Source organism: Hippoglossus hippoglossus, chromosome 14, assembly GCF_009819705.1.
Source record: "Hippoglossus hippoglossus isolate fHipHip1 chromosome 14, fHipHip1.pri, whole genome shotgun sequence".
Lineage (NCBI taxonomy): Eukaryota > Metazoa > Chordata > Actinopteri > Pleuronectiformes > Pleuronectidae > Hippoglossus > Hippoglossus hippoglossus.
Window position 1 is genome coordinate 12,607,534 of NC_047164.1, and position 22,492 is coordinate 12,630,025.

A 22,492-nucleotide genomic window follows, 5' to 3' on the forward strand; every position below is an offset into this window, starting at 1 on the left:
GCCTCCCATGGGAGCATTCATCTGGTTTCCCTTTAACTAATTGGGAGAGAGGGAAGAGGGGGTGAACGGGATGAGGAAGGGAAGCAGAGACAGAAGAAGACGGACTGTGTGAGAGGAGGGACGAATGGGAGAGGCATAATTGAATGAAACCTTCTCCTGGTCTCAGATGCTGTAAAACGAGGACCACTCCTTATTAAATCCCACCGGGGGGGACTCAGGAGCCGCTCTGTCTTTTTATTGTTTGGAGCATCAGCTGATAATGCAAACGTCCTGTCCCCGGCCTTCAATTTACACAAAGCTGAAACCCTTTCGACTGGAATCAATCTGCACCTAAACGGATTAGTGTTCGGATAAAGCAGCATGAATGGAGACAGCATATATATTCAGGGCAGCCTCACTGACCCCCCCCTTCCTCACTCCCTATTCAACGCAAGCACACGCAGCATATTCCTGATGAAGCATCCTACTGTTTAAACTCTGGCTGATCTGTCTCTCTGCAATCCCTAAATCAACCTTATGGGCCATTTTAGAAATTACTACCATTAGGAACTGCATACATACACTTTTCCGGCAATTTGTGCTCAGAAAAGCAGGTCACGCTGACATGCAAGGTTTCTGCTGATCCTGAAGCTCTGATATCAAATTACAGACGGGGGAGGAGGTTTTCCTTGTTATCAAACTGTAACGTCAAATATCCATCTGGGTAATTTGTCCAAACTGAGTTTATGAAATACATCAAACTTGTCAACAAAGCCCCCGTGGTGGCTGGCTGCGGTATAGGTCATGAATCCTGCCTCCTTCCAGTTAGTGGATGGGACATGGACCAAAATTAAAAAGATGGTTTCTGTAATTGTAGTCCAATCCAGTTTGTTATCGCGGCTCCATTCCCCCGATTGCTATTGTGCTGACTCTTACTCCAAATGTGCAAGATGGCGGTGTTCGTATTGAAGATATTTTGGCTTCATCTCTAGATAGTGGGTGTCCATCTTTATATAAAGTCTATGGTTTAATCCGATGTAAAGCATATTAAGTATTTGCTTAAGATTTAGCTAATTCACTGTTTTCCCCCTCTCAAATCATTATTCTAAGATAATTCATATACTGTGATATGTCTAATTGTTATAAAGACATGAGAGTGGTAGTCATCAAATTATCAGCAAGAAAGCAAATAAGAGTATTTCCCCAAATGGTGAAATTATATTATTCAAGTTTTGCAAATCAAAAATATAAAAACGGCAAATAGCCATTCATTAGATCAACAATCCCCTTAAATTACATTAAGGCAGCACACTCATAGTCATCGGCCCTTTAAATATGTCAGATGTTTTTCATCCAGATCCATGATTTATTCCCTGAGAAATCTGTGTAAATATTTTAAACAACCGGAAAAAAACAAACATTATCCAACCATTTTGATGAAAGGGATTAAAAAAATGCCTTGATCCACCTCTTTGTCCACATCCACGGCAAAATGTTATGGGAACTTTCTTGGACCATGTCTCCTCCTTCCACCATGTTTCGCTGAAATCTGACAGAAAAAACAAACAAACGAATGGACAGGGTGAAAACATAACCGTCTTGCATGGTGGTAACATGCATGAGGTAACAAGGACTTATATGATTGTCATTTGCAGCATAGCCATGCATGTTTAAGTTTTGTCTAATGCATATATACATAAACCACTTCAGCCCCTGAAGAAAAATCCAACAACAACACATCCTTGAAAACAAACAATACCGTTTTGGTTTTGTGACAAGCTCAATTTATCCATTTGTGTTTCCGTCTGTCCTCTTTTATGCAGTTTGAAGTGAATGTAAATTGATTGGTAGGAGGGTGATGTCATGACAGTTGTGATGACGTTTGTTTTGTTCCAATGTCTCTGCTAATCAAATCCGATGAAACCATACCTACACAGTCCAGATCAGATATAAGATAAGATATTTATTTCTGAACTTCAATCAAAAGATCTTTTGATGCAGAGAAACATTTAAGATTCACAATCAAGCTTCAATATTAACGTAAAGAAAGATCCAGTACTCCTCCTCATTGTCAGCAGTTATCTCTCTCGTGATTTGTCCTGAAATACAATAAGCTACAAAACGAGGGGAAATATTTTTAAAACATCCCTGATCGAGTTAGAGGGGATCATTTTCATGTAACACTTTGGTAACGATAATACCCGGAGCTTAAGTAATAAAAGAAGGAGTGAAATCTGCCTCTTGTCAGCGTTTACGATGAGAAGCACTTGCATGATTAGATGTCTCTCAATCGATGCAGCCTCTTCTCCCAATCATTAAGACTGCTCTTAACAGATTACAGCCCCCTCCCAAACACGCACAGTCGTCTCTCCTCCTCCTTATGCTCCTCCTTCTGTTTCACAGACTCCTTCTCCCAGCAGACACATGAGGAGACTTGCATCTTTTGCTTTCTCTCTGAATTTCAACCTTTTTTTGGGAGCATTTGTCTTACACCTGAAGCAGCAGCAGCAGCAGCAGCAGCAGGGTTTATGTCACCTGAGCTCCACAGATGAACAGACAGAGGCATGAGAAAGACTAAACTGAAATACAAGAGGTGGTGGTGAACTGGTGACTACGACAGATCCCTCCATCCTACCAATGGATCTGCTCACAAGCGTCATCTGTCACTTGCTGCTTTTGTTTTTTGATCCATCTGCAGCCACAAGCCTCATCACAGGTACGTCTGCACACACAAAACACACAAAAAGACACAAAACACGGCACAAAAACACAACTCTTGATTCACTTGTGGATCTGTCTTTGGTTTCCTGATGGACATGCTGCCTTCCTGACTCTACACTGGATGTTCTGCCCATGAAGCTGATATATTTGAAGCTAGAGGTAGGAGACACACTGCTACAAATAATATATTAATACGACTTCCAGAACTAATCCTGTATCTTTAGTCGTGTGTATGAAGTTCCAATAAATCAGTGCACATCATGTGTAACAAAGTGTGTGTATGTGTGTAGGTCAGCGCGTGTGCAAGGCAGGAAAAGGGAGGCCCTGTTACAAGCTGGCCTATTTCTCTGAGCTCCGGCGGAGGCTGAACTTTGTCGAGGCCGAGCTCGCCTGCAAACGGGACGGAGGGCAGCTGCTGAGCGTGGAGTCGGCGTCCGAGCAGAAGATCATAGAGCAGCTCATCACAGAGCTCCGCCCGACGGATGGAGACTTCTGGATTGGTCTGCGGCGCAACGGAGGAGGCTCGGACAGCAGCTCGGACTGCTCCTCGCAGTACTACTGGCTGGACAGCAGCAAGTCCACATTTAGGTGTGTATAGACTAAAGGGTCAAAGAAATTTAAAGGGGTCAAAATGAGAGATCTTTTAAACAATAAAGTGAAATGTCAAAGACAAATTGTGTTGAAGAGAGGGTTTTCCTCATTTGTGTGGTCCCGTGAAGGGTCTAATGAAGGGTCTCATTACCAGCAAATTTGAGATAGATTCTAAATATATTTTTCTATATCGAGTTTTTAGATAATAATTGTTGTCTATACCAGAGGTTCTCCAATTCTTCTCAGCCAAGGACCCCTTACAAGATAGAACATATTCCGGGGACCCCCTCATATAAATCCCTTTGAACAATTTGACATAACATATTTCTTTACACTTCTACTTAGTTAAAAGAACAACACAAGAACAACACAAGAACAACACAAGAGAAATGTCTTAGAAAGATATTAGACATGTATTTCAAATATACACCATATCAACATAGAATACTAATATAGCATGATAATTGTAATTGGTCTGCGGACCCCATTTGACAACCACTGGTCTATAGCATTTTTTAGGCCTGCACTAATATTGCTTTTGAGAGTTAAAAAAAATAAAAATTTGGCCGACATTCTTTTCTTAATTAAGTACATAATGTGAATAAACATGTTTGATTAGGATTCCTTGGATGAGTTAGTATTTGTTTATTTTTTAATGGCCAACATTTGTTCAGATGTAGATGTGTTTCTGTAATAAGCTAATTTTACGCTGATGCAGACTACCTCTAATGCTTTGCAAACACGAGCATCCTTACGACTTGGCCTTCATAACACAGTCTGAATGGATTCGCTGTAAATAAGGAACTATTTGTTCAAGAATATCTAAATACAAAATCTGACCAGATTCAAGACCGGCTGTCAGCTCTTCATTACACGATGAGCAAGTATTCCTATTCCTATTATCTGTTAATTGTTTGTTTCATTTCTTTATTTGGTTCTATATAAATCCAAGTTATTATTATTATTAATATTATTATCATTATTAGTTTCGGCTTTTGACACTAGGTGCTACAGATCTATTTTCCGATATTACGGAAATATACTTTTTTTACTTTCATTTTCTGACTTTATTGAAATTAAAATTGAATTATTGAAATGTTGAAATTTGAAAATGTAAATTCTGTACAGATGGCCATTGAGGAAGCTTTGAAACAAAGGGACTCTGTTCATGTTCATGTGTGATTGTTGTAGGAACTGGCACTGGGACGAGCCTTCATGCGGCTACGAAGTGTGTGTGGTGATGTATCACCAGCCGTCTGCACCCGCGGGTCTGGGCGGACTCTACATGTTCCAGTGGAACGACGACAACTGCGAAACCAAGAACAACTTCATCTGTAAATACACTGCAGGTACTACTGCTACTACTTATTCAGAATTATGTTTCTTTGAAAATGCTTGAACTTAGTTGACTGTGATTCATGTTCTTCTCAGAGAATCCACTGGACCCATTACCACCCTCTCCTAACTCCAGTCAAACAGGTAAAACAGAGGTTTTAGATACTTGCTGAACATAGAGTGACACAGTCTGACCATCAGGATGACTCTCGTTACAGATGTCTTCCCTGCATCTGTGCTGCCATTGAACCCAAGTGACCAAAACCAGGACAGAAGTACAGGTTGATTGCTATTGATGAATTTTTCTGCAGAGAAGAGATGATCCAAACACCACGTCGGTCACTAAATCTCTGTTCTCCATCTCTTTGTTTAAGCTATGAACTTGGTTTACATCATCATTCCCACCATCCCCCTGATACTGCTGTTGCTGACATTGACTGGAGTCTGCTGCTTCAAACTGCTTGGCACACGGTGAGGGTCCGAAACAAGGCAAAAGACTACAGACAAATACAAGTTTTAATTCAAAATAAGATAAAAACAATTCCAACAATCACAAACTGAAAGGTGAGCTTCGGTGAGCTCTGTTCAATCGTAATTCAAATATGAATCCATTCATCAGTGAACAGATCAGCTGCAGGCATTATGTTATCATATGTGTAATGCAGTTGTCATGTGATTATTTTGTTACATAGGAAAAAATTTTCACAAATAGTGTGACCTCATGTTAAACTTAAAGGATCAGCCTGGGGTTATTAGATATTTGACTTACTGTCCACGTGTCCCAACTCAAAATGTTTTAGTTGGTCTCTCAATACTTTCCTGGTCTATTTTCAACTGCGGATTGATACACACTAGGAAGTATTTGCAAAAGAAAAACATTGTTTGTGGGATTTGTTAAAAATAAACTACAGTGCCTGTGTTCTTTGAAATGAAGGAACATGTCTAAGTGCAAGTTGTGGGTCATTAACCTTCATTTTTTGGATACATGTTATTATATAGCTTCTCAACATTTATTAGTAGGATCTGTTCACTAAGACACAATATTTTCTGACTCAAAACCTCGTGTGAAGTTAAAATCGACACCTCTGTCTCAGATCATGAAATCCACCTGTTTGGATTCACATCAGGAAAACTGTTAATATACATCTTCTGTTAACCTTGTGCTTCTCTCTGTGTGACACAGAAGGAGAAAACAGCAGAAATCAGAGGTTTGCCAGACGGACCCGGGCATCTGCCCCAGCTCAACCCCAACTGACGTCTACAACGTCATTCGCTCCCAGAAGGACGATGACCTGGTTTCAACTCGCCCGCAAACCAAAAACACCTCCTTTCTCTGCTCCTCTCCTGATACACCCACAGGCGACTACGACAACCTGGGGGGTCGGGACACAGAGAGCGGCTTTGTGACTCTTGCAAGCACGGAGAGCTGCTTCCTCAACTTAGACATCAATGACCTCAGCCTCGGACGCCGTGGCACCCGCGACTTCTACGACACCAGCTTGGGCCGCTCAGGAAAGAGGGAACTGAATGACGGCAGCCTGGGCCGCTCAGGAAAGAGGGAACTGAATGACGGCAGCCTGGGCCGCTCAGGAAAGAGGGAACTGAATGACGGCAGCCTGGGCCGCACCGGGCACAGAGAGTTTTATGACAGGAGTTTGGGTCGTCGTACGACAAAGAGCGAGCATTACGGCAGCAGTGTGTACGGGGACCACGGACTGTATGACGGCAGCATCAGAGGAGGGAGTGACCTCTATGATCCCAAACTAAGGCCTGGAAGTCAAACAGTGAAAGCTGACCTCTATCAGACGTACATCAGCAACGGGAAGGAAGATAGTTACCAGACCTGCCTCGGAACATACGGAAACCGAAAATCCTTCCAAGCTAATCCGGATTCCTACAGGAATGGCCTGAATCTCGACGGCGGGAGAAGATACTTCAATGAACAAGAATGGATCAACAGAGAAAGCTACTGATTCTCTACATGTCCTTCATTGTGTGTGTATGTACAATTGTGGACTGGGACATGAGCAAAAAACTGCATGTACGTGGTTATAATTGTTTGTTTGGTATGTTTCTAAAACCTTTTAGGTTGAATATGAGGTGTTAAAATTACATTTTGTGGCTGTATCATTTGAAATGAGTGCGTGAATGAGTGTGTATGTGTGAGAGTGTGTAAAGCAGCCTCTTTGCATGGCCTTGTCATGCTGCCCTTGTTCTATTGAATATCTATGGATGTCTTGGACCATTATGTTACTTGTGCCTGAAGATACTGTGTTATTCACACCCTAGTTTACCTGATATAAACAGGCTACCTCGTACAGAATGAGACACAAGTGTGTTTTGACATGGCCTTAAACTGAAAGATGTCCTGAAGTTACATTGTTAAATACACGCATTCCTTCATTTTTAATGGTCTTGTATCTCTTTTAAAGTAAACCAAACAATGCTATTGAGAGTAAAGGTGGTCATGCAGTGAATTCAGCTCGAGCGCCTGCAGCCCGACCACAGTAACGGCATGATATTGAAGAGAATGATAAAATATATCATCATACTGATATTATTATTTATTCTGAATGTCTAATGCCTTGACATCTCTACTGTAAGTGAGAGTGCTTTGTATGTTTGTTACATCTTCAAATAAAATGAGATTACGGTGGAAACGAGTATTGTATTCACAGTCAGTCGTGTTTTATTCATATGTCAACTTAAATTAAGAACAAACTCAGTCTCTGTTCATCTAAACGCTCACACTCAACAGCACACACAAGAAAACACTGTTCAACTGCAGATGAGCAAACACTACAAGATTTCATAGACACATTGGTCAGAAAAATTCTTCCAGGCCGCATTTTCAAGTGATGTATAAAAAAAAGACATTTGTGTGTAACGGCCTGTCCTGGGCTAAAATCTTGTAGTTTGCATCAACTATAATACATTCAATTACACACACACACACACACACACACAGACGTAATGTCCTTAAAGGGTCCGATATCTTCGAATGTTTCATGAGACAAATACTTCCAAACACGTCCAACAATCACACACAAATACCAGTTTTGTTGAGGGGAAGTCATTGATTTCTGTGGTCAGGATTTTGGGCCAGGCTGAGGTTCAAAGGTCAGCCGTGCGTACGCTTACGAGGCTGCTTTTGCCGCCGGGGTTTCAAGATGACGTAGCGCCTGTAGGTGGTGTGATGGTCTGATATAAATGGGATGTAGAAGGCCCTGACGAGAGGAGAAGACCTGAGAGAGAATAAAACGGTGTCAGTCTCAGGATAAAAGAAAATGAACAGGAAAACAATAGTGGGGATGCTGAATCAGAATTGGTTTTATATTCATTGTTGTCAGTTAATTTGCTTGACACTAAAATTCTCCAAGGATACAGCTGAATTTTTAGCAGTTTCTTACTTTTTACATTTTTTAAACCTTAAAATCTTTAAACTTCTCAGTGTAAATTTTGTGTTTGGGAAAACACCTTGATGCTTGAAGAAAGGGCTTATGGGCGATGACGTTCCACTCCTCTTTGTTAGCTGAATAACGTGGCTCGAGTGGTGTCTCTTCTTCCAAGTCCAGGTCTACTAGGTATTGGCACTGCCGTAAATCCACCTGCACAGAGCACACATTAAAAAATATCCTGCAAATGCTCTTAAATACATTGTCCATGCATCAATAAACATGTCCGTTTCTGAGTGACTTACATATCTACTAGGCTCCTCCAGGTTCTGGTCATTCATATTATCTGGGATGAGCTGCGTGGCCTGAGGACCAGAGGCGTATGGCTGAGGCAGCTGCCCCTTAAACTCAGACTGAATGAAATGCAGTTGCCAGCTGGAGATTAGAAACAGTAACTATCAGGAAGTGACTGACTCTGAGTATACATTTAAATCGGTGATAAAAAAAGGTAATCTCTGCTTGGATGTGTTTGAAAAGCATTTATATGTCAAGTCCCAGTAAAAGAAAAGGACTGAGAAGGACTTCAAGATTCTGCGCAAACGCAATATCCTGGATACTGACTTGTGTGGCAGTAGGAAGCTGCTCGGGAAGCGGTACCACTCTTTGCCCACACACACAGTGACAGGTCTGCCTTCAGGGACTGAGTGAAGAGTCGGATCCTTGGCAATGCGGTGAAACTCTGGGTACAGGTCCAGAGGGGCATGGTAACCTGAAGACAGAGAGGGAAATATCTCATTTCATCCATCTTAAACTCTTTGTTATTGTTGTCCGACACTGGGTCTCAGGAGAGCAGAGTTTTTGTGCACACGCACCTCTAAAGAGAGCGACGGAGCGAGACAGCGACAGCACTGCAAAGACCACAACAGAACTTAGAGCCAGCCAGTTGGAGGAGACCGTGTAATGCTCCAGTCGGTATCGCTGGAACAGGAAGTGGTAGCATTTCTATAAGGAATAAAAAAAATTGTAAAACTGACTTTACAGGCATATCCATGACTAAAACAAATTAAGCCAATGACAACAGACTACTGTTTGGTTATTCAAGCTTAAATATGAACTTTTCAAACTCCACCTGTAGAGAAGAGAGGGCTACTGCCCCGCTGAGACAGATGAGAGGGTAGATGGGGAAGAGGAAACGTTCTTCTTTATGAGATCTGGTGAAGAAAACCAACATCCAGAGATACATGGGAGACAGAGTCAGCCAGTAAGGACGGCCCAGGTTCTGCACTGTAGAAAACACATAAGTCCACATGAACATGTGATCACAAGAGATGCTGCTTTGAAAATGAAGATCTCAGCCAAAATAATCTCTTAACGCTGAATTAGATTTGATGAATTTCTTGTTTTTTCAATATACATTATATGATACAGTATTGAAGAGGACTTGGGTACAGAATAGCATCAATTGGGATGTGGATCATTTTTATATAACAGTAATAGCATCTGTTCACAGTTAGTGACAGGAAATAATGAACAGAGTACTTCTTATCAACTCTTATCAAAACCCAGTCTATTTCCCAGGTATATTAACATGCATTAATAGTTTTGCTAAGGTAGACACCCTCTCCACCCTGAGTTCTCACCATTGAACCTATGTAGCAGTGTCTCCATGAGAGCGGTGAGTGGAAGTGAAAACAGCGCCAGAGCAAACACCAGATTGAAGTTCAGGATCCCATTTACAAAGTAGAAATGCCACGGCTCTGTACCTGAAAATGAAACAACACACAACATGAAGAATGTCACAGATGGTGTAAAGGCTAGCACATAAAAACAACATAATTAGTGAATAATTAGTGCATGATTTACTTAAAATAACCAAAGATGTTTTATAGATGAAACACTGAATACTGGTGGAGGAGACAAGTGTCCTGTATTCAGTTATTTAGATATTTTGTGTGACTGATTAAATGAATGAGAACTTACTGAATGAATGAGAACTTAAACACTAAACTCTAAAACTAATTAGAGGGAGCATGTGCACCCAGCAGATCTTTCGCCACCGTGATATAAATAAACACTTTAATTACGTCTGTGCTCTTGTGTATAATTACCATAAAGATCAGGTCCATGTGATGTGAAGACATTGTACAATAGAATGTTGAGTGGAGCAATGACCAGTTTGCCATAGAAGAAAGAGTCGACTACCACCAGTGGAACCTAAGAAAGACACACAGGATAAACAGAGGGGAAGGTGACTGAGTCAGTTTTGTTGTAATCATTTACATTTAACATAATATTAAAAAATGAATGATGAATGAAGTATACAGATTTAGTGGAGCCTTACTGCTGATTTTTGGGGGGCTGATGCCAATATCGATATTAGGGAGTAAGAAAAAAAAAGCTCTACTGATTTGTTATAAAGCATTTCTTAAATTCTCTCACCAGCAGTAGAGTCAGAGCAATGACCGACCAGGTGATAAAACCTTTCCACTGCCTCTTTATCACCAGCAGGTCAAAGGCAATTGGAGCCCTGCAGATCAAATAAACCAGAGCCAATTTAAGAGCAATACATTTTGACAGCTCTATCTGGAAAAAGCATTGCGGACAACTCTGTATTTTAGTTTACAACCCTACCCGATCAGAGCAGAGAACGGCCATCCGACAATGGCACCGGCAGCCACGCCTGCGATGGCTAACGGCGTTGAGTCCTGAAACCACCCCGTCATGGCAACCAGCGTTGTATACATACAGAAAGAGGAAGGTAGGAAAGCTGAGGCAAGAGAGCAAAAGACAAGGGGGACAAATCGTAAACAAAAATGCAAACAGGAAAACCTCTTTCCGTGTACTGCAAATACCATCACAGGATTGAAATGCACTGCAGAATTTACAAAGAGGTTTCCAGGTGGTAAATGATGAATGGAGGCACAAGATACACAATGTACAGAGAGAGACAGAGTTGATAAACTATGTGAATAAATGTGACCAACCTGCAGATGAGCAGAACATTCCTGTGCCCAGGACAAGGAATGCCAACATCAGACGGCCCACGTGCAAGCCGAACTTCTTACAAACTGCCCTGTGTCACATACACACACACGGGTCAAATGGTTCACTTTGTCATTGTATACTGTATAAGACCCAGGAATTTGTGAGACAAAGTGCTTCGGACAGACCACTTTCATATTAGAGGAAGACAAAACTCACTTGTAGAAATAGAGTTCACAGACACAGCAGGTGAAGGCCAACACACATCGTACAAAGTAGAACACCAGCACCTACAACACAATTATAACACAAGCTTGAAACCACTGCACACGTTCCAGAATAATGACCTGAGGGATTCAGGTATGGTTTTCAGTCACCTTGTGTAAAATCATTTCACTAGATTTTTACTGATAAAAATATTTTATTCTTAACAAAGACTATACACTGTGACAAGTATAAGGTAGATTCATAGAACAACAAATGTAGAAATGATAGCAAGTTTGTAATTGTTACCTTGTTTGTCTGTAGAACATGGGCATGCAAACAAGCAGGGAGAGCATGTAGCCATAAGTAAGCATAAGATCTGATGGCGTACAATGGAGAATATTCCCACGTTTGCATCCCTGTGCCGTACAGCAGGTAGTGCATCTGCCAAAAACAGTGAACACAACAGTTACAGACATGAGCAGTTGAAGAAAGAGAAGTAATGAGATGAAAATTATAGACAGATATTAGAAAATCCCAGGAAGGGAGACGTATGACGCCATATTGTGGATTTCTTATATTAGTGGGTTGTACTCACAGGCTCCCAGTAGTTGAAGGTTTCATCGCAGTCTGAGATGTTGCTGAGCAGAGCTGCACAGAAACGTGCAGAGAGCAGACACTTAAAAGCAGTGGAACCCTCCGGAGCCCAGACCTGCCCCCCGCGACTTATTGACCTGTTACAAAAATACACACAAAGCACAATTAGCCCACAATAACAAATTCATTGTAAGGAAAATTCAGTATCAAATGTAATAAAAACATCAAAATATTCTGGTCTTACAAGACACCTGAAAGTACATAAATACTGTGGTGCATGATGAAACTGAATGAATAAGAACAAATAAGTTAGAGAACGGTACTTAAATCATTATACTCAAATTATAGTGGTGGATGGTCCGGGCTGTACAGTACAATAGCATGTGAAAATACAGTAGGAGAATAAGCTGTATATTGGAAACACTAATGACCAACAGCATAAAAGTAAACGCCTTGAAAGTATGTACACAAGTCACATGATTCTATATGAGGAGAAGTTATGCAAAGAAGCGATGATGAAATAAATATTAAATACTGTATAAATATGCAGAGAGGGTGGATGTGCACATTGTATGCTATACATACACATACATATACATAGATGTGTTCGCATGAGCAGTTTGCTGAAGATGATCATTTAAAATAATAGCACAATAGCATTATTTATCGATGATCATTATGATCCCCTCCCAGATGTGGACAGCTGTGAGCTCGATCATTAGAGAAGAACGTTTCAGAGCCAATTCCCTTCATGTTTATAAATACTGTGATAATCTCCACTGGTCTCTGTGTCTGCCAGTGTTTCCTCCGGGTCACACCCACCATCAGATTAGTTCGATGAGCTGCAGCTCAGCGCTGATCCTCACACTACGTGTCACTAAGACACGTCACCTTACACACTGTGAACATGTCCCTGAAAACACTCGAGCAAATCAACAACTGCGATCCCTGCTGTAGAGTAAACCCGAGTCTGTCTGAGGTCAGGCTGAACTGGGGTCAGCTGTGGACGGGTGGGAGAATGAATGACAAGGTAACTTAGCTGCGATGTGTCGCTTTATCAAAACATAAGCGATGCAACTAAATATTATTATTGAGGAGGAAACCCAACCGAGCAGCCATTAAAGATGAAGGCGCTGTGCAAACACATCCCTGCAGGTTGTTAGCTGGACGTTTCCAGTCTTTGTTATCGGGGTTTTAGAGCCACAGCTTCACAGTCGCTAGCTAGCTAGCTGCCGCCAGCTCAGGCTGTCAGTCAGACCGGGGAACAGAGCCCGTCGCGCCGGGAAGTCTCGCGCCTCTCCTCCGGGCTCGTACTCACTCTTGCCGGGTCTCTGTGGGTTTAGGGTCGTCGCCGCCTTTCTCCTCTTTCGGTGTCCGAGCTTCGGCGGAGACGTTCACGCTGTTTGCGTCCTGTCTGCTGCCTCGCCTGCTGCGCTGTCGGAGCGCCTTGGCCGCCATGTTCACCGACGATGCTCCCGAGGCGGACTTCGTTCATTTTCGTCTCTGTCCGGTCACTGACAGCGCACCAGGCTCTGAGGAACATTTCTGCCTGTATTGTTTGGCAGAAGGCATCAAGCTCTGATCATATGTATCTTCTGTATTAATAAATATCAAACATATACAGTATATTTAACCAATTACAATTCAACATATATAAAGATATGTTGGATCACAAATAAAAAATTCACTAGGGTTAAAAAACAAAAAAGCAGTTCTTTCAATTATACAAATTCTGCTCGTAAATTATGCACAACTAAACAACATTAACAATCTCATAACATTGTCTTTATTTTCCTCATAATTAGCATCAAACTCACATTGTTCATTCCAGGAGAGTAAGTTAAATGCTAGTGGATTATAGACTGGAAGTCCCCTTCATGTCTCGAGTAAATAACATCATTAGAATAAACTGGCTTTGCTTGTTTCAGATTGTTTTAGACAGAGCGGCTTCAATGCAAAACTACTTTTATTCTTCGTCACATCCTTGTGATTACAACTATTTAACAATGATTCTTGACGGACCACACATTCATGTTAAATTACTGGTTTATTGTATGATAATTTAAACACACACAGAAATATAGAATTCCAATCACTTTCAAATGCCATCATCAATGCCTCAGCTATTGTAAACACCATTCAATGACAGTTTTGTGGATTAGATGTTTATATCTTGACTAGCAGTCACAGACAGACATGGACCAGTAATGATAATATCTCTACTAATAATTAAAATAAGAGATCAAATCCCTGCTCATCCCGTTGTTCCTCCTATTGATATGTAACTACCTGATGGTGACTTGCAGCCGAGAGGAAATTAAAGACTCCAAGTGTTTATGAAACGTGAGGGCTTGTGTGTGAGATAGAGCGTGTGTGTGAGAGTTGTAGATGAGTCTGTAGCAGTAACTGGTCTGGCTCAGGTCGGGATGCGAGAACGTGTCGATGAGTTTAACTTGCTCCACGGTTCCCTGACTGGCCTCTCTGACCACGGCGTGGAACTTCTGCTCCTCCCATGTCGGCCCCGTCCAGAAGCTGATGTCAAAGTTGAAGTGCTCGGGGAACAGGGAAAAAGGCTGGAAGGATGTCCCAGGTGGCGGGCGAGGTCCAAATTGTTGCATGAAGCGTTGGTCGTGTGACCACAGCAGCCGCCAGTCGGGAAGGGAAAACAGAAGCACGGCCAGAAGGTCCAAATTTAGGGACAAAGTAATGCTGACATGGCTCGTGTTGTCATCTGCATTGCATGCAAACGCCTTTCCAACCAAACCCATTGGCTGTGCCATCAGACACAGACCTCCCTCCTCTGTAATCAGAGAAACCCCATACGGTGCGAGCAGTGTTTCCAGCCCTTGTCCAAGAGATCTGATTGGCTCACAATCCGAGGGGAAAACACCTCTGAAGAGAAGCTCGTGAAAAACAGGCAGGGCCCAGAGGTTGATAGGGACGCTCCTGAACACCAGGCCGCTAATGCCAAATAACAAGCTACTTACACCATTAGAGACACCACAGGGCTCCTCCTGCTTATTTCCTTCAACACTTTTACTGTTCGCCTCTGTTTCCCTATCATTCCCTGCATTGTTAATCAACTTTTCTTTTTTAGTCAGAATCTCCTCTATGTGAGGGAGCAGTGATGGACGCAGCATATAAGGACTATTTTCGCCTTCAGGATCCACATCATGATCACATGCAGACCTTAAACACTCAGCCCCTTTACTCCTCACCTTCTCTGAGGTGACAGATTTGGCGGACACTAGAGTGCCTCGTGTGTCTGTGCCTCCTTGACTGTCGGAACACGTCAACGGATCTTTTTCCTTGTCTGCAGAGATATGAATGTCAGTGTCTCTTTGAAGTAGGTGGATTGAGTAGAAGTGTGAACCGTCTATATCACGGCAGCATGTCTGCAGCTGTTTGGCCTTGATGAGGAAAGGAACCGTCTCTGTCATCATGGAGACCGGCCACTTCTCCGTCAGTCCTTCGAGAAGAAAATCTTGCACCAATCTCACCGGGTGGACAGAACCTGAGCAGAGAAATCCTCTGATGAAAGGGAGAAGAGAGTGAGCATGTGGTTATGTAACTTTCTTTGCGTTGGTGGTTTCATACGCAAACAGCATGAGTGCTTTCGCTATACAGTACCTGAACATATAATCACTGAGCTCAGCTGGCATGTTGAACTGGACTTTCTCCCCTTCAACCAACTCCTCCACCTTTAGCGTCCCAGCAGAGACGTAAGGGAGGCTGTGAGTAAACACATGCAGCAAAGCTTTCGCCACATGAAAGCCTTTATCCTGGCTCCTGCACGACACCAACATCCTCATTAGATGATCTGAGCATGTAAACACACATCAAACACACGTGCCCGCGCACACACACACACACACGCACGCACACGCACATGCGCACACACACAAAGGGCTGTTTCTATTTGTACACTGCAACACTCACCTTTACTGCTTACCTGTATCCAGTGCATTTGTAGCTCTGGTATTTCTCACTGTCAAAAGGACGGATGTCACTAAGGATTAGCTGTGCTTCTGCTGCCATGGCAGCCACCTGCCAGCTGTTGTGCCACTCCCGCTTCGGCTGGTCCGCTGGTGTGCCGCCCTGTCCGTTGCACAGGGAAACATGAACCTCGCCGTCTTCAGCCAACACCTGAACACAACTGGAGGAACGGAAAAATGAACACAACTTTTTTTCAGTTCATAAAAGTATGGAAACAATTATGACATCATCAGCCCTTAGTCATGATCATTCAATATTGTTTCAATTAATCTATTTACCTATCAATATTACACATATGTTTTACTTTCAGCTTAGCAGGCATACAGCACTTAATATTTATTATCTAATATTTAACTTTCAATTGCCACAGGTAACTTTTTACTTAATTTAAAATTGTTACTCTTGTTACTATACAGTATTAAGCATTGTTCTGAAATGTTATTCCTGACGTGTTGTATTCGTTTGCGTGCAATACTCTAGTGAAAGACACTTTTCCTTTAATGCCTGCATTATCGGACAGTAAAGTTTTGAATCCTAATAGTTCTCAAAACTTGGTATTGATACATTTCAACCAGAAAAAGCAATAGAACTTTGATATTGGTTTGGTTTGAAAACTGACAGTGTAAAGGTCCTGTGAAAGGACTGAGTCCTGTGGCATGATGCAGTTATACCTGAGGAAGAAGTTTCTCAGGAGTTCTCGGTTCTTTTTGACCCCACTCTTTCTGCCTCTGTGGGGGAAGTTGAAGAGCACACGGTCAAACACGCGGCCCTGCAGGGAGGCACATTCCCCCAGCTTCGTGCAGTCCACCCCGAAGAGCACAGTTCCACCTGAGCAACACAATCACACCAATCGAGTGAGAAAAGACAAGAAGCGCAGCCAGTGGAATGAACCAAAGTGTCCAGGCAGCAACAGGCGTGTACCGGAGTCCTCGATGATCTGGACGTTAGCGGCAGCACCTTCATGCCGCAGTGCCTCGTCCTCACGCTGCAGACAAGTGGCCGTGACGCCGGTGTCCGTGTCAGCGTGGCTCTGACTCATGGACGCAGAAAACGAGAAGTTCCCTTCTCCCACCAGCAGCATGGACCGTGAAGGAGACATGTCCACTGCGAATAGATATGGGGGGACAACTCCCTGAAATAATAAAAACAACCAAAAACCTTCTCCTCCTTTAGCGGCTCTGAGAGAGAAATGAGGAAAGATGGGACAGTGAACCGTCAATCTCCCTCACCGACGCAGTAAAGGCTTATTTACAATGTGTCAGTGACTGTCTCGGCTCACAGACACGGATTAAACGGAGTGTGAGGTGGAATAAAGCTGTTGATCCTCTCCTCTGCTCCGCTGCGGAACATGAGACGTGATTCTCACCTGGAGACGCTGGCGTTGGTCGCTGTGTCGCACACTCATTCGTCCGGCATGAAACAACACGCGAGGAACGTTGAGGTGCGCGCCCGAGCTCACAAACGTGCACCTGTGCCAAAAAAACCCCCCAAAACAAACGCATTTCACGTTAAAAGCAACGTAAGCGAATGTGTATTCTTTATCCTATTATAAATGAATATAATAATAATATATAAATAAACGTATGCAAATCAGAGTGTGTGTTTTTTTTTTATTAAACTCGTGTTTCCGGGGGGACGTGATGCAGGGTGGAGCGTCACATCTGGAGGAGGGAGCCCCACTCACAGCATCAGTTCATCCCAGCATCACCTGCCATCGTTTACTGAAGGGTTTATTGAAGAAGAACGTCCAGCTGACAGTTTATCTGATGTGCAGCGATCAGTTCCGCCCGGAATTCTAAGGCGTTTTGATCGCATCGGACGTAGGTAGCAACGTGTACGTACATGCATGTGTTTTTGCTGATGCTAAGGTCACGCTAGCTAACGGATGTTGCTGCACCTGCACATGAAAACAACAGACAGCCTGACATGATGCACAGTGTAGCGACCATCTCTGTTATTCAAGGTTCAAATCGAATGTAAACCAATTTAAAATATTAAGTTTGAATATGGGAATTTTGTTTGCACCCTTGATGATGTCATTAACTTTTGAGTAACTGTCTCTAGTTGTATATGTTGGTGCAGCAACAGACCTGTACATATACTATTAATATCAATACCTATATATCTATGTTATTTATATATGAGAATGTCTGCATTCAATATAGATATTGTGTGAAAGATGTCCGGCTTGAGTAAAACCACAAGTAGCCAAGGATAAACTGTATTTTCTGTTCTGTTTTTCCTGCTTTATGCTCGACCTCTGTTCTCTTCATGCAGGGACAAAGTCTGGAACATCCAACTGCAGATGGTCATCTTAAAACTGTCCTTTGTGTATTTTTTGTGTCGTGTAGGAAGTGTTACACCCACATGGGCAGCGTCCTGGCTTTGACCTGTGGTCCGGGCCATCAGAACTGGCCTTTCTCCACGGACCCCCCTCCTCCTCGCTGGGACACACATCCTGCTCACTGGGACAGTCCACCGCGCTGGGAAAGGAGAGATGGCCGCCTGCCCAACCCAGGCAGCTTTCACTCTCTCCACAGAAGCTGCAAAGGTACTGTATGTCTTTGATAAACAGCAAGAAGTGTGACATGTACCCAGGAACCCTTGAGTCACAAAACTGAACACTCGATGCATAAGGTCAACATCTTTTTTTATGGTTCATAGGCTGCCAGATGTTTCAAAAGCAATGCCAATATAATTGTCATTTAACATAGAATATATTTTCATCAATCGCAGAAGTGTACATGCACTTTATGCTCCTAAAATAATGTGTAAAAGGTGTAGTTTTTTCAGCTGTAGCTGTGTAAATGCCAGTTTTGTTATAATAATGCTGCACCGGCCAAAAAATTGCTACACAAAAGTCTTACTGAAATCAATCACCATTAGAAGTGCAGAATAATCAGAATATTACAGTACCTGTATCTGTATGTAATTGTACAACAAACCCATGATTAAAACACTAAGCCCAGTTAAAAAATCTAATGAATAAAATCATTCTCCTTTTCTTCTCAGATGTTTTTCCTCAACAGATTGAAGGAGTTAAGATGATCCTCAATAAAACTCTGAGCAGCTTCTTCAAGGTGACTCTTCATCATGTGACATTCATTTACATGCAAACCATTTGTTGCAGGTAAAGACGTAAAGAGTATAAATGTTGTAATACCTGATGTTTACTTTGTGTATGTTTGTTTCCAGGCCAGTCACACTCTGCATCTCAGTGCTGTTAATCCTTCGCACTACCGGTTCCACGTGGAGCATCTGCAGTCTGATGATTACAGCAAAGACAAGGTCAAGCACGGGTCATCAGATGATGAATATTTTACTGCTACTTTATCAGTCATGTTTTTAGCTGCTATATTGGAGAAGAAAGAACTTCTGCCTTTATGAGTTGTCGGGTTTCACACTGGTGCCTCCTCACATTTCAGGATGCCCCAGCACTGATCGGTGAGATGGACTCTTCAGGTAGCCTGAACGCTCACGCTCTGGTGCATCTCACTGAGCGTGTACGAGCCAGGTCCGTCTTCCAGGTGAGGTCCAAATGTCCATCTCTTTCCACATATGTATCTATCACAAACCACATTCACTCTCCATGTCTATAAAAGTCAGTTATTTTTCGCTAAGTTCACGCACTTTGCTGAAAAACAGTCAAACAGTCAAACTCTTGTGTTATAGACTCAGCAGTCCCAATTTGTAACGTGGCAGTTTGAGACCGAGTACAGAGGGAATGACTTCACTGCCGCTGTGACAGTAGCCAACCCGGACGTCCTCAGAGAGTCAGGTGATAAATGATGCGTGGAACAATTAGAGCCCCACCTGAGCATTACAGTAATTGCTCAATTATTTTGCACCTGCATTTGTATGAAGACAAACATTTGCATATCAATGTTTGTTGATAGGTTTGAGGATATGATATTGTTTCTCCTGGTATGATATATTTATATTAGCTTTTAAAACTCAGTACAGCCTGACAGATTTATCAGTTGGCAGATATGAATTATGAAAACTTTAATTTTACAGAATTAACAATGCAGAAAAGATGTGCATTTACGTTTAAATTTTACAAGAAAAATACATTTATTTTCTTAATTCAAGTTCTAAATTTTTGGTTGTACCGGTGTTCTCTTTATATTAAGAATCATTTATAATAAAGTATATGGTTAGACCATAAAATATCAAACCTCAATTACATTTCTCTCTCATGAGGGTTTGATAATCACATCTAAGGAATCATTGCCAACATTTAAAAAATTTATAAACTTATCAGCGGGATATATCGATAACGAAATCTTTTTACACCCTAATCTCGGTATCGGTCCCCAGAAATCCACATCGGTCGGCCTCTAGTCCTTCCTATCTGCCTTCAAACTGATTTATGGTACCACCTTACCTAATCTAATCTACTATGTGTCTGCAATGTATCTGTGTGTTACTCTGCTACAGTTATCCTTGTGGCACACTTCCTGCAGAGTGTGTCTTCTGGGCTGGTGTTAGGAGGGGAGCTGGTCTACCATCGTGGCAGAGCGGAGGAAGGAGGAATCCTTACTTTGGCTGGACAGTACTCTCGTGAGAATTTGGTTTTATTTGTGTATCCACTTTTAACACCTGACTTCATTTAGATGGCTCATTCTCTGAACTGTTCTGATTCATCGAGCAGCAGCATGTTTCTTCCTCTTGACGCAGGACCAAACTGGGTGGCGACACTGAATGCGGGAAAAGGAGGTGCCCACGCCAGCTACTATCACAGAGCTAACAAACAGGTACAGAAAATACCACCAGAGTTTATAAATACAACATGTGCTGCATTTTGCAAAAATGATTGTGCATGTGTGCATGTTCACCAGATCCAAGTGGGAGTGGAGTTTGAAGCCAGTACCAGGACACAAGAGACCACAGCCTCGTTTGGGTATCAGATGGAACTCCCAGAGGCCAACATGGTGTTTCGAGGTAACTTTCTTTCTTATGTCATGTTTAATGAAAATAATTCAGAAACCATACAGAGACATTTTTCTGTGTGTGTATCCAGGTATGATAAACAGTCGGTGTATAATAGGAGGCGTGTTGGAGAAGCGCCTGACCCCACTCCCTGCCACCTTGATCATGGGTGCCTTTGTAAATCACAGAGGTGACAAGCTGCAAGTGGGGCTCGGTGTCAATGTGGGATAATCCTCCACTAACCCCTGCTGGTAATACAGCCCAACGTGGGGAGGACCGTCCAGGGACCCGTTCGAGAGGCTTCACAATAACCCAACCTTCCAAGTTTTATCTACTTCGGTAAAACACTTGGAACCAGCAGAGTATTGTGGATTTTTTTTAGGGTGTTGAAGCCCAAAATGTTTCCTTAAAACAATGCATCGAATCTTGCAACCTACCTCTTGAAATGGTGATGATGTTCTCTGATGGCGACAAGAGGATTACACAGACTGGATTAACATTTGAGGGGCTCCACTTATGTGACTTGAGATGAGTTTTCTTCTCCCTGAAACCAGACTGGACACCACCTTCTGGACAATGGAAACAGAAAGGATAAGAGACATACTGTACTTTCAACTGAAAATAAAATAAAATTTTATACTGTAGCTAGACATAAAGAAAATATATGTTTAAAGATTGCATTCAAAGCTATTTATGTTTTTATGTCTTAGACCATTAACTATAGTTTGTGTATACCTGAACTGGATGTTGACAATTTTCTCCAGGACATTATTGTGGTTTGTAAGAGCAATACATAATTTTCCCCATCATCCAGGCAGCCACTGGTTTATATTTGTGCCAGTGTAATAAAAAAAATAAACTCGCGCAAACAGCAAAACTGAATCCGTGCAAGGCAACATTTTAGAGCATCCGATTGCTTGAATGCACCAACATGTATGAGGTTTGAAAGAGTTGCTGTCCCACAGTATTACCACATGATAGTAACAGAGGAAAAATATAGAAGATTAAATGTAATTATCTTCAGACAGTTTCAGTGAGATGGTTTTTACCAACTAAAGCTTTAGAGGATCAATTTAGAAACAAAAGTGTTCAGCAGGAACTTAGTAATAACTCTTGGGTGATGCTGAAACACTATGAACCCTAAAACCGTGCGTTTGATTCTGTGTGATTGTCATCTTTTCTTTGCCAGGGTATAAAAGTATATGAGTGTTCCCCACAGGAACAAATGAACCGTTGTGCTGCGCATCATGTTAACCCCAGGTGAGGGTTGTGTGAGCAGCTGTGCTCGGTAACTCCATTGAACCGGTACTCTTCTATATGTGTATAGATGAAGATCATGTGGAAACTCTGACCTGTATGCAACCTGCACTACCCACGCTGCTTCTGGGCATTTCCAGTCCTATTTAACAAATTCAATGTTTTTAATGTATAATTTATACATAATGTATTATAGGCATGGAGAGAGGTGGAGGGGAATGACTGTATTTTGGGGCTTAATTTAATAAAGATGTTATTTATATTATAGTGAAACAGTTTTTTCTTCAACATATTGTAGTTCTGTAAATATAGTACTGCACATTCATTGAGCTTTAAAGCCACTATCAGCAGTTTTTTATACTGTATTAACTGGACCAATAAATACATGTGTCTTGATGGGGTTGGTTCTTAGTGACAAACCAACAGAAAACATTCTTAACATAATTAAGACATAATTCTTAACTTAGCTTCTTAGCCGCCTTCAACTTATTGTTTTGGTTTTT

General features: G+C 42.1%; 4 protein-coding genes across 6 annotated transcripts; 2 read left to right on the forward strand and 2 right to left on the reverse strand.

The window, feature by feature from the left end:
- Positions 1 to 2,414: 2,414 nt before the first annotated feature.
- Positions 2,415 to 7,195, forward strand: layna (layilin a). The gene is made up of 9 exons (XM_034606382.1): positions 2,415 to 2,695; positions 2,839 to 2,859; positions 2,991 to 3,288; positions 4,483 to 4,640; positions 4,723 to 4,770; positions 4,845 to 4,907; positions 5,001 to 5,097; positions 5,810 to 6,138; positions 6,217 to 7,195. Exons 1-9 carry the CDS (start codon positions 2,617 to 2,619, stop codon positions 6,597 to 6,599), a joined length of 1,476 nt encoding a protein of 491 aa, XP_034462273.1. The 5' UTR covers positions 2,415 to 2,616; the 3' UTR covers positions 6,600 to 7,195.
- Positions 7,196 to 7,292: 97 nt separating this feature from the next.
- Positions 7,293 to 13,320, reverse strand: alg9 (ALG9 alpha-1,2-mannosyltransferase). The gene is made up of 15 exons (XM_034606381.1): positions 13,123 to 13,320; positions 11,806 to 11,941; positions 11,517 to 11,651; positions 11,223 to 11,293; positions 11,006 to 11,094; positions 10,653 to 10,788; positions 10,461 to 10,548; positions 10,130 to 10,235; positions 9,662 to 9,784; positions 9,151 to 9,305; positions 8,894 to 9,023; positions 8,643 to 8,790; positions 8,327 to 8,456; positions 8,104 to 8,234; positions 7,293 to 7,871 (listed from the first exon to the last, which is right to left on the reverse strand). Exons 1-15 carry the CDS (start codon positions 13,260 to 13,262, stop codon positions 7,748 to 7,750), a joined length of 1,842 nt encoding a protein of 613 aa, XP_034462272.1. The 5' UTR covers positions 13,263 to 13,320; the 3' UTR covers positions 7,293 to 7,747.
- A 512-nt stretch (positions 13,321 to 13,832) lies between these two features.
- On the reverse strand, positions 13,833 to 17,305 carry fdxacb1 (ferredoxin-fold anticodon binding domain containing 1). The gene is made up of 6 exons (XM_034606380.1): positions 17,167 to 17,305; positions 16,722 to 16,904; positions 16,472 to 16,628; positions 15,757 to 15,960; positions 15,435 to 15,593; positions 13,833 to 15,335 (listed from the first exon to the last, which is right to left on the reverse strand). Exons 1-6 carry the CDS (start codon positions 17,300 to 17,302, stop codon positions 14,090 to 14,092), a joined length of 2,085 nt encoding a protein of 694 aa, XP_034462271.1. The 5' UTR covers positions 17,303 to 17,305; the 3' UTR covers positions 13,833 to 14,089.
- Positions 17,306 to 17,446: 141 nt separating this feature from the next.
- On the forward strand, positions 17,447 to 21,542 carry si:dkey-71l1.1 (uncharacterized protein LOC569883 homolog). Of its 3 annotated transcripts, none has more exons than XM_034606384.1 (10): positions 17,447 to 17,634; positions 18,152 to 18,351; positions 18,813 to 18,880; positions 18,996 to 19,088; positions 19,226 to 19,327; positions 19,473 to 19,578; positions 20,241 to 20,363; positions 20,481 to 20,557; positions 20,642 to 20,744; positions 20,824 to 21,542. In XM_034606384.1, the coding sequence occupies exons 2-10, from the start codon at positions 18,168 to 18,170 to the stop codon at positions 20,961 to 20,963; spliced, it is 996 nt and encodes a 331-aa protein (XP_034462275.1). In that variant the 5' UTR covers positions 17,447 to 17,634; positions 18,152 to 18,167; the 3' UTR covers positions 20,964 to 21,542. The 3 variants fall into 3 exon arrangements, with proteins under 3 accessions (XP_034462275.1, XP_034462278.1, XP_034462277.1); XM_034606387.1 differs by having other exon boundaries at positions 17,447 to 17,624; XM_034606386.1 differs by having other exon boundaries at positions 17,447 to 17,620.
- The last annotated feature ends 950 nt before the right edge of the window (positions 21,543 to 22,492 follow it).